Here is an 11,260-nt window from a genome sequence, read left to right on the forward strand (position 1 = left end):
CCTGACATGATAGAGAAGGTGAGGGACTAAAACAGGGTCAATAAGTAATGGAGAGCACTTTTTTTTAGTGAATCTGTAAAAAGACTGAACAATGAATAAATGTTGTGGGGAAAAATGAACCATCTACACACTGCAGTGTGACAATTTGGGTGTTTTCGGAGAATGTCTTCCTGTTAATTTCTGATATGGCAGAGGATGGAACAATATCCAACCAAACAAATGAATCTGATTCACATTTCTGGATAGAAGCCTCGCAAATGTCCAATAATAAGAATCAGCTGAATACGAAATATATCAGATTGGCATCAAGTCTCCCCAGATTGGAATTCTCTTCCAGACACACTTTCTCATTTCTTTATTTTCTTGACTAGTTCATTTAATTAATTGAATTTGAATGTGTCTATTTTGAACATAAAAAACAGTGAGTAAAAAAATCTGTTAAGATGAACAACAATTAATGTTTGAAAAGCAGCAAGAAGAAGTATATACTGATATATTGCTACCCTCTTGCACCCAGAGATTTATGTTCATACATTTCTTTTTCAACAACAGCATTGTCAGTCTTGAGTAGAACTTATGTGTTTATTCTACGATTTCTAAATAACACACATTTAGTTTTATTCAAGTTTTTTGACAATTTATTTTGATAAAACAAACTATTTAATTTAGCCATTTCTGTTGCAGCTTCCTTCAAGGGCAGCTGCAAATTCTCAACTTCTGAAGTAAAGTTATTGATTATTCCGTTTTCTATTTTTTCCTTTTTTAAATACACATTTCCGCTGATAGACATTCCAGCACATCCTCCGCAGTTGTTGCCACGCGCTCCACCACCATGCATTTTAAATTTCTGTCTACATATAATGCCAACTTTCTCTTCATTTTATACATTTCATAACCTGTCAGTTCAAAGTCCGTACTTTTATCAGAGTTTATCCTTTATAGTAATAATCTGAATCAGATGATGGTTTCTGTGCACCTTTCATTCAATCGATTCCAGATCATAAAACTGTTAAGGCACTGAGAGCAGGTGTAGAGAGACAATGCTGTGATATTGATTTAAAAGCTCCACAAACTGCTGTCAAAAATATTCTGCTGCTGAAAAGACAGTGCTTGTGCTTGGCTCATCACATGGGTTGAACTAAGTGTTCTTTTGCCAACGCAGAGGTTAAAAAGACTGCTCTGTGATATAATATGTGACTGGAGTCAAAGATCACAAATCCTGCTTGTTTAGAAGTATTAGAAACAATTTCCTCTTGCGCATACGGGAGGTGCTCAAGCATTTAACCGGCAAAGAATATTAAGTTCCCTAAAGTCCTCAGTAATACATTTCACATTGTTCTGAACTCAATCGTTCTGCCAAAAAAAAAAAAAAATCCTTGCACCGAGCCAGGTTTTGCTTATGCAACCTTGTCTAAAATGTGCGGTGTGCCATTTCCTGGACACAGGCAGATAAGCTGTAATGCAGGACTAAAACAATGCCTCTGTTACAAGCAATTCTTCCTGAATACAGAGTGGCTGACAACTGAATAGCAATGATTCACATAAATTAATGTGTGAGTGAGTCATCAACTTTTCCGATGACCACCTCGGAGCCCGTCTTGACGGAAAAAGGTTTGTGACTTCATTCTCCACAGTCCGACTCTTTCACACTTCCCGTGTATCTTTCTCTGACACACACACAGGCACACACACACACCCAGTCCTCACCATTCAGTGAGTAGCATTGTCCTGCCGAGAGATGTGTAATGGAAAAGATAAATGGAGGATAAAGCTAAGGTGACAGGACCGAGCAGGCGCGTGTGTGTGTGTGCGTGTCTGCGTGTGTGTGTGTATGTGTGTATTTGCATGAGCGTCTGTGTGTTTCTCTGTGCACCCGCATGTGTGCACTGCACAACAGACCAGCAAACCATCTGCTCATCTCCTCTTAATGAACAAAGCAAACAGCAGGAGTCAAGGCTGTCTCCAAATCTGGAGTCTCTTTATTGGTAAGCACACACAAACACACATATACACACATCTCTGCGCTGTTTAATCTGATTATCTTTGATTGAGAACAGGGGCAAAGCAACCTTTTTAGACCTCACTCCTACATCAGTGACAGAGAAGGTCTGAAACACAATTAGCAAGCTGTTACTGAGCTCTGCTTTGCAGTCACATCTGACCACAGGCAGCCAAATAGACCTAATGGGTGGGAACTAACCAATGGGAACTAACACTGCTGCATCTGTGGATGATGGGGAAAGGCAACACTATTAGACAGCTGTTCGCCATATCTTTTCGAATGTACTTGGAACCAGCGTAAGCACCGGATCCACCGGCTCAGGAGCCATTGTGGCCAGGCAAGACGGCGCACACACCGTTTGATGTGACTGAAACTGGCAGCTATTGGGGCTATAAGACAAAGCAGGGCCTCGGCAGAGGAAGTCTGGACCTTGACAAGATATGACACTGTGCACATGAGGCCAGAGGACCATAAGAAAAAGTCATTAATCTGGACTTTGTGGAGCCACGTCCTGCTCAAGGCCCCAAGGATAATTAACAGTGTTACCACTCTGTCAGAAAGCTGACTGCAAGACTTAAAGCCGTTAAACACTCCCTGAATGCCTATATTCACACACACACACACACACACACACACCGTTAATACATATTGCACACTATGCAAGTGGTCAGAGATGACAAGGCTAAAGATCAGGCGTGATTAGACCTGTGCTTCAGGGCCTGGGAATGTCCTGTCCGACGTTCATAAGGTGAACAGCAGGGTGGCATCGCCAGGCGTCGTCCGGCTGCATCATCTGTCCAGCGGTAATGCCCATGTGTGGGCGGGACACCGAATCCCAGCTGAGGGGTTCAGCAGGCACGTTGCGCTGGTCAGATCTGTGGCATTCGGCCTGAAAGTCGGGCCTCAGGACCGTCAACGGAGTACAAAGACAGACTCTGAGTGCAGTGTGGTCGATGCTGTTATGTGCTGGACGGGGGTCACCCAGAGTTTTGAACATTTCCAGAAAGTTATAGTTGTTGTTCGTAGGGACTGACGTGGTTTGAGTTTCTGTATTTTAAAGAGAGTTGCTGACTTTGTTTTAAAAATCCTGTTATTTTGTTGTCTTAAGCTGACAATTTTCTTGTTTTATTAGTGTTGTTTTGTATTTTTCTGATTTAATTTGGCTTTTTGAGTTTTTTTTTTGTTTTTGTTTTTTTTTTTTTGCATTTTCTTGTCTTTTGGCTGCATCTATGGATAGGATTTTTTTTTCTGAGTTGTTCTACATTGATTTGTGGGTGCTGACTTATAATTATGATCTTTTAAATGTGATCTTGATTCTATTCCAGTGTATTCCTCCTCTATTGGGATGACATTTTTTAATGGATTGTTTCTCCATTTTTTTATAAGTTTATTGATCATTTTTTGTATTTGTATTGTTTTATTCATTTTGTGTACTCTTACTTTGGATCCCAGTGACACTTTGTTTCTTTATGACCCGTTCATGTTGCTTTGCATTTGCATTTGTTTTTCAAGTGCTTTGAAATTTCTAATAATTTTGCATATAATTTTGTAAGTTTTTTATATAATCATATTTATTTACTTATGACATTACTCTTGAGTCCCTTTTAGGTGATTTGTTTTTGTGTCTTTTTGCACTGTGTCTGATTTTGGCTGCTTTCCATCTAAATACCTTCAAGCATTTTGTTTTTTTGTCTTTGCATCCCTACCAACCGCCTGTGTCTTGGCTGGTGGACTGGTCATCTCTCAATCAGAGGTTGTAAGGTTGATTCCCCATCTCTACATTTGTCAAAAATGCGCAGTCCCAGTGAGTGTGTGACTGGGTGAATATGATTCACACTTTAAAGCGCTTTGGGGGCTGATCAAGCAGTGGGAAAGCACTCTATAAGTGAAATGAATTAGTAGCTTAGAATTTCTGTTTTAAAGTGCCATATTAAAGACCGCAAAATAGTTTGCAGTTGACTACTTTGAGTTTTAGAATTCGTGATCTCACACTGGTTGATTTGATGTCTTTGACTGTGCTTTGAGGCTGCATGGTGATACAGTGGCCAGTGTTTTCACCTCACAGTAAGATTGTCAAATAACGGCTGGGTCTTTCTGTGTGTGTAGTTGTTTTCATCCCACCGTCCAAAAACATGCATGTGACATTAATTCCTGTCCTTAAATCGCTGTTAGTGTCTGTCTCTCTGTTTTTGCTGTCTGATGAAGTGGTCACCCAGTTCTTAGATGGGACTGGCTCCAGCAACCTTGAACAGGATAAAACCATTATGGAAGGTGGAGGTGGGTGATTGAATGGAACACTCTGTGTGTGTGTGTGTGTGTGTGTGTGTGTGTGTGTGTGTGTGTGTAATATCACCAATTTGTATCTAATTTATTTATCTATTTATTTTTGTGTGCCTACTCCGACGTGTTCTTATTTATTTTTTGGCATTTTGCATCCTCTTTTTTAGTTGACTTTGTGTCATAGATATACACTTTTTTTTTTTCTTTTTTTTAGTAATATGTGTTATATTTTTGTAATAACAGAGGGGCCCCCTCAGCAGCAGCAGGTCAGCTCCTTAACAAAAACAATAAATTGTGCGTGAGTTTAACCTTTGCTTTCCTCAGCGCAGAGCAACAGCGCCCCCTACATGACATGTCACTAATTACATTGCGAATGTACCTCTTTTGGCCGAGTCGGGCTTCCGTAGCGGGACCCTTCTCCCTTCTTTCTCCTCACAGTCGCAGCATGGATCCTCTACACAACTTTATTCCCACGTTACAGTGTTAGTTCTGTCTTGTGTCGGCGTTAACGCTGCTCGCCCGGATCCCCAGCCTCCTCCACCGCCATGTTCACCACCACGGGGTCCCGGGGCCTGTGTGAGTATCCGGGCTCTGTCGTGAAAGGTTAGCGGGGCTGTCGCAGTCCTCTGACCGCCTCTCCTGTCAGCTCGAACGGTTACTCCTCTCTGAGCTAACCGCGGTAGCATTGCCCTGTCATGTATTTATTCCGAGCTTTTACAGTTTTGTTTAGAAATGTGTAACTTATTGTATAGATTTTTACATTCCGCTAGCGAGCCAAATTAAAGTGAAATTTTTATCCAGTGCTCTTAATGAGATCCGTGTTCCTGGCTATGCTAGGTGTGTGTTTGTGAAAACATTAGCCCCCCGTTCACCTCTGCCGTAACCACAGCACAGTGACACTTCCTTGTTCTAATACGTGATGTTTGTGTTTGTCACAGACAAGGCTCCTCTGTCCAAAGGCCTCCTGCTCGTCCTCAATGGGCTGACTGTGATGCTGACTCTGCTGCCACAGTACCAGGAGCTGTTCGTGTACAACCTGCAGGCTGTCACACTGCACCACCAGGTACCTCCAGCCTCTGTGGGTGTGTGTCAGTCTGTCCCAGCCATAGCCCTATGAGCAAGAAAGCACCCAACTCATTCAAATTGAGAAGATGCTTTAAGGGTTTCTGATTCAAGGTTAGAAAGAGGAGGAAGATTGTGCAGATTTATAGTTATGCAATCTATCAATCTTACACATTTTCATGTCTGTGTGAGTTGAAACATGAGAAAGATTGAAAACATGTTTGAAAGTGTCACCCACCTCTGGATTACACTGTGTACAAGAGAGTAATTTCATAAACATGGACAGTTTTGGTAGTGGCACAAATCCAGCCTCCTTTGTATTGCCACATTGAGATACTTGTAGAATCTAAAGTTGGTGATTATGTGGTTTGAGTATATTAATTTGGATTTTTCCTTCTCAACCGATGGAAAGAAAATAGTACAATGACAATGGACTGATATGAAAACCCTTTGTTGCCTTGTATTGGGTTTTTAGTTAACTTTTAAAAGTAATCAGATAACTCGGTCACCACTGGTGGTTCGGAGCTCGACGTTGATTTTTTTTCTGTCATTATCTGTACGATCAAACAGGTAAAGTAAATAGCATCCTGAGTAAAAAGAAGACAACGTGGAAGAAGGGTTTTTGATTTCTTCCCCTCAGCCATTTGCTTCTTTGTGTCTTTCATTCTTTCTTTGGAAATAGTCCAGAAATGTACAAGTAAAAGAGAGTGGAAAACATGTTCGATCTGCAAACCTGTGTAAGTTATGTGAAAGTTAAGGTTGAGCTTGTTCTGATGCTTGTGTTCTGAGGAATAACAGTACGTGTCTGTCGTGATATCGGAGAGTTACACTGCAGTTCTTTTTGAAGTCCAGTCATGATCAGCTCAAACAACTTCCGAGCTTGAGAGATGGTCCACTCCCATTTATAACCACTTGAATGGACTTTGATTTGATATTTCAATCATATAATATTGAATGATGTGATTTCAGTAGCACTTGTCACTTTCTCTGAGATACATGGTGTTATCACTCAAATTTACATATAACTCAGCCTTGTTTTTTTGGACTGCAGGTGTGGAGGCTGCTGTGTGGCAGGCTGGTCTGTCTGGATGTGAAGGACTCATTTTGCAGCAGTCTGCTCATTTATAACTTTCGGATCTTCGAGCGGAGGTTTGGCAGCAGGAAGTTTGCTGTAAGTACCAAAACCACTGAGCAGTGAACACATTTGCTGGTGCAGACAACAAAAAAGCATAATGTATGGCTTATATGTCCCAATCTGCATGATGTCTATCTATGTAGCAACTTCCTGTTTTCAGGAGGAGGTCATACACCTTCGTTTGTGTGTCCCTGTGTTTGTTGTAAAATGAGAGGAGATGGGGAAAGACATTTTAGTTGTAATCATCTCCTTAATTCCAGTCCTTCCTGCTGGGCACGTGGTGTCTCTCTGCTCTGATGGACTTCCTGTTGGCCCAGGCGTTCCAGAACCTGTTTGACTATGAGGTGGAGGAACTGCCCTCAGGACTGTGAGTAGCAGTTCGGAATAATTAATGCGCGAAAGAGAACAGTTATTACCACGGAGCTTCCTGAAATACGAGAGTTAGCTCATCTTAATATTTCAGTTACATTCACGATGCTTCAAAGTAATTTCTGAACCATACGTCACCGAGTAGAAAATCTTTTTGCTTTCACCTCCACAGTTTGCCATTTAAGCCCGGGGCTCCACTCATTTTTAAATATCTTAATCCCCTCCCGGCTTTACATTTGGCATTGAGATGTTGGTGGGATGTGACAGCTGCACGCCAGTCCACCTCCACATAAGAGGGGAAATGAAAATGCCTCGAGAGACTTAATGATATAATTAGCATTCCTTCATGGAAAATATCATCTTACAAAAGCAAGATGATAGACCATATCAAGCTTCTCTCTGACTGACTGAAATCCCTGTCATCTGTTTTGTTCAATTTCTTCTTTGCTCTTTCCCTTCACCTTTTTCCTCTCACAGGCTCGCTCCGGTCTTTTCTCTCTTTGTGCCTTTCTACCTGTCGATCCCCCGCATGCCAGTCACCCAGGTCCTGGGCCACATCCACATCACCAACAAGTCTCTGGTGTACGTCGTCGGCCTGCAGGTGAGGCGCGTCTTTACTCCTGTTCACTGATTTTTGAGAATCCCTGCTTCTTAATCTTATCTGACCCTCGCTGCTTTTGGCATCCCGTCTCATCCTCTCGCTGTGCAGCTGTTAACTTCCAGCCCGTTCATGTGGCTCCTCGCACTCAGCGGACTGGTGAGTACATAAATTCTTCCTGTCTACTGTGTGTCCAGGAAGTGCGCCAGTATTTTAAGGTGTGGCAACAGATTTATGGCCAGTTTGTTGGGGGGCTGAGCACAAATAACTGAGAAATCAATCTACTAAATAAAAAAAAAAAAGAAAAGAAAAGAAAAGATGAGTTTCTGATGTTTTTCTACTTTGGCATGTTATTTTCTGGCTAATATAGGCCAACATTTTCACTTCAATGGATGATCAAATAAAACTGAACACCAGTGATAATGATCAACAATTGATTAAAATATATTTGAATGATTAGAATTGACTGTAATCAGTTGATATTTAAAATGAATTTCACCATGCATTAACAAATAACATGGATTATTTTCCTTTCTGTACAGTAGATACACCGAGTGGCTTTTGCCTCATATCTACAGCACTTTGCTAATTTCCGAGCAAAGTTTCCACATTCTGTAAAAGTTGTGGTTTACGTACAAGTCTCTCCTGTATTTGTCACTCTGTGCTCCGTTCAGATCTCAGGCGGACTCTACCACTCGGATTTTCTGCGGTTACAAAAGATCCTCTTTGTTCCCTCCTGGGTGTCTCGCGCTGGAAGGTTTATCCTGGAGCCGCTCTTCTCAAGTGAGTCTGCCCCTTTGTGTTCACAAGCACAAATCCTGTGTAAATCCCGCGCGCAGTGGCCAGTGTTGCAGGTCCTGACCGGAGCTACTGTCTTTATTTATAATTGAAGAATAGACCAGCTTGGAGATATTAACATATGTAATTCTCCTTGATACTTTTTGCCGTGCTTCAGTGAAAGAATCCTCACTGTAGCCGTTTGTTTACAATTGAAACAACAAGGAATATTACGGTACACACATTATTTAGTGCAGTGATTTTATACCTGTATGAGAGCTTACACCAGAGATTGGTCAATAAAATTAGTTGACTGAAGATGTACTTGTTTTACATATATATATATATAAAGTTTCACAGGTTTCCTCCACCTTTTAAAACATTTCCTTGAAAGCTTGTTTAATGTTCCGCTGCTCTTCCTCCCTCGTCCCTGATGCCCTGCACGGTCATTTTAAGCCTCTCAGCCGTGATAGTTTGTTTTTCCGCCTCAAAACAGTCGGTGCGTAACAGTGCTTCTCTCCACATTTTATTCCATCGCTAAAACGGAGCACGAGAGCTGTAACCCAGTTAGTCACTGTTAGGTTTCAGTGTCCAAAACATGGGGTTCAAGTGAAATCCAGCTACAAGTGACTTGATTTGAGGAGTTTCGGAGGAAACCTTTACGAGCGGATATCTAATTAACCACGCCAGGGGTGGCACTGAGGAACGACAGATCAGCCCTGCTGCACAAGGTTTTAATTTAATGTTGACTCACTGCTTCTGTTAGTTTCCAAGAAAATCAAGAATGATGAAAAAAAATAAATAAATTGGGAAACCGCCAGTCAATAAAATGATGATGAAAGTGAATTTTGAGAAGAAATTTGAAAGCAGAAACTCCTACCTGAGACCCTTGGGTATGAAGCTACGTCTCAGACAACACAGGCACAGACTCAGCTGCTAAACGCTCCCACCGGATGAGCTGAACAGCTGAACATGCTTATATACTGCTTATAACCAAAGCTCTCCATAGCTCAGCCATACAGTGAAGAGATGTTCACACTGCAGGCAAAAGTCACCCGTATCTTATATCTTTCCCTCTTTTTTTTTTTTTTTTTTTTGACAGCCTGGACAGAACAACTCCAATTCTTTCCAACTCTAATCCAGGGTACTTGAGAAGAGGCTCTAAATCTGATATATATTAGAGGTTTTTGAAAGTAGCCCCAATCTGAACTGTCCTGACTCATTTCATCTGTCTAGGCGGGGCGAGATTATTAAACAGTGGCTGAAACTCTGCATACACTCACACAGTACTCACACACAGGAGCTGTATCTACAAATCTACAGTGTCTGAAATGACCCTGCCTGCACTGTTTCAGCTGGAACTCTCACACTGAGTTCCACACTCCAGAGCATATGTATTTGGTTTCAGGTATGCACAGGGATACTTGCGCCTTTTACTGTGGAAAGAATTCACCAGTTTGTTTATCTACATTTAAATTTCTTTCTGTTTGTCATTGCAAAGGTTCCCAACCTACCAATGAGACGCCTTTAGGAATGGGGGCCACTCTGGACATTCAGAGACAGCAAAGGATGGACATACTGGACCAACAGTTCCTTCTCGCCCAGTATAACGAGGCCAGGAGGAACGCCAGACGGAACGCCAGACATCAGCCACAGGTATGTGGTCAAGCAGAGTGATCGAGCACGATGCCACAGCTGCTTGTCTAATCGAAGTTAATCACACTGTGCTGTTGTATGAAGATTTCTAATTCATCCTGTGTGCAGTCTGGGTTGTTGCAGTGGACCAGGTTGTTCCCCTCCCTGAGACACAGGGGGCAGAACAGACCCCCGATGCAGCCTCACCCGCAGGCTCACACACACCAATCCACACAGCAGCCATTGCTGGACAACTCTCCTGTCGCAGAGGAACAAGTGGGTGTTTCTGTCATGTGCTGTTATTAAACTATAGATTAATCCTGATTTTTGCCTGTATGCTGTTTGTAATGATGTCTTTATGAAGCTAATTCCTGTTTTGTGTTTTTGGTTCCACAGGTTGCACGATTAGTGGAAATGGGTTTCTCCAGGACCGATGCCCTGGAGGCCCTCAGAGCTTCAAACAACGACATTAATATGGCAACCAACTTCCTCTTGCAGCACTGAGTTGAAAGAGCTCAGTTGTGGTGGTGGAGACGGGGGGAGCTGCATGACGACAGAAAGAGAAAGCGAGAAAAGAAGCAACCAAAGCGAAAAAAGAAAAAAAAGTGAGAGAAAGGAGCGGAAAACACAGAGAATCAAAGCATCCGGGCGAACAGGAGCGAAGACAAATGTGATTTGTACAGATAATCAGACGGCAGTGTCGCTGCTCCCCGGAGCAGTCGGGCTGACTCGTCCCAAGCGGAGCCTGATGGCAGGCTGATTAACGGGGAGGTGTGAAGCACAAGGTGGAAGACGTTTGCGTCAGAGCTTTCTCGTGGCCGTCATCGTGTGAAGCGGGCACTCGAGGCAGATGATGAGTTAGAGCTTTTAACTCCAAGGGGTGCCTGATTTAAAAAAAAAAAAAAAAAGAAAACAAAAAAAGAACCCTGAAACCCAACAGGCCTGAGCTTTTCTTCATAGCTCATCTTGAAGATGCTAATCAATACTGCAGTGAAGTAATGACTGCCGCTACACACGGACCTCCAAACGCCCATGTCAGATATCGATTTGTTTCCCGATGTTATGTACTGCCACTTCAAATGTAATCACTCTGGAAGGCTGGACCCCGGAATTTGTTTTAAAAAAAATTGAGCAGATTGTGCTCAAGAATTTAGAAATGGGAAACAGTAAGTCACTTTTCAGGTCATGCTTCACTGGATTAAGTGAAATCCTTCATGTTCAGGACGTTCTCTGCGGTTTGGGGCAGCTTGTTGGTTCCTGTATTAAAGTCGTATTTCCCCATGAGGAGGTCTTAACTTCTTCAGAGCTGACTTGTTTCTTCCATTTCCAACTCTATAGGGCGAGACAGGATGCTGGTTAGGTGGAATATCTCAGGGTCTGCGGGACAAATTCTTCTCTTGAT

General features: G+C 42.3%; 1 protein-coding gene across 1 annotated transcript; it reads left to right on the forward strand.

Moving 5' to 3' along the window:
* The first annotated feature begins 4,695 nt into the window (after positions 1–4,695).
* ubac2 (UBA domain containing 2) lies at positions 4,696–11,009 on the forward strand. Its single transcript, XM_030107354.1, has 10 exons — positions 4,696–4,858; positions 5,221–5,345; positions 6,396–6,515; positions 6,740–6,846; positions 7,326–7,449; positions 7,558–7,605; positions 8,121–8,229; positions 9,725–9,879; positions 9,988–10,134; positions 10,255–11,009. The coding sequence occupies exons 1-10, from the start codon at positions 4,828–4,830 to the stop codon at positions 10,360–10,362; spliced, it is 1,074 nt and encodes a 357-aa protein (XP_029963214.1). The 5' UTR covers positions 4,696–4,827; the 3' UTR covers positions 10,363–11,009.
* The last annotated feature ends 251 nt before the right edge of the window (positions 11,010–11,260 follow it).

The sequence above is a fragment of the Salarias fasciatus genome, chromosome 13 (genome assembly GCF_902148845.1).
Source record: "Salarias fasciatus chromosome 13, fSalaFa1.1, whole genome shotgun sequence".
Lineage (NCBI taxonomy): Eukaryota > Metazoa > Chordata > Actinopteri > Blenniiformes > Blenniidae > Salarias > Salarias fasciatus.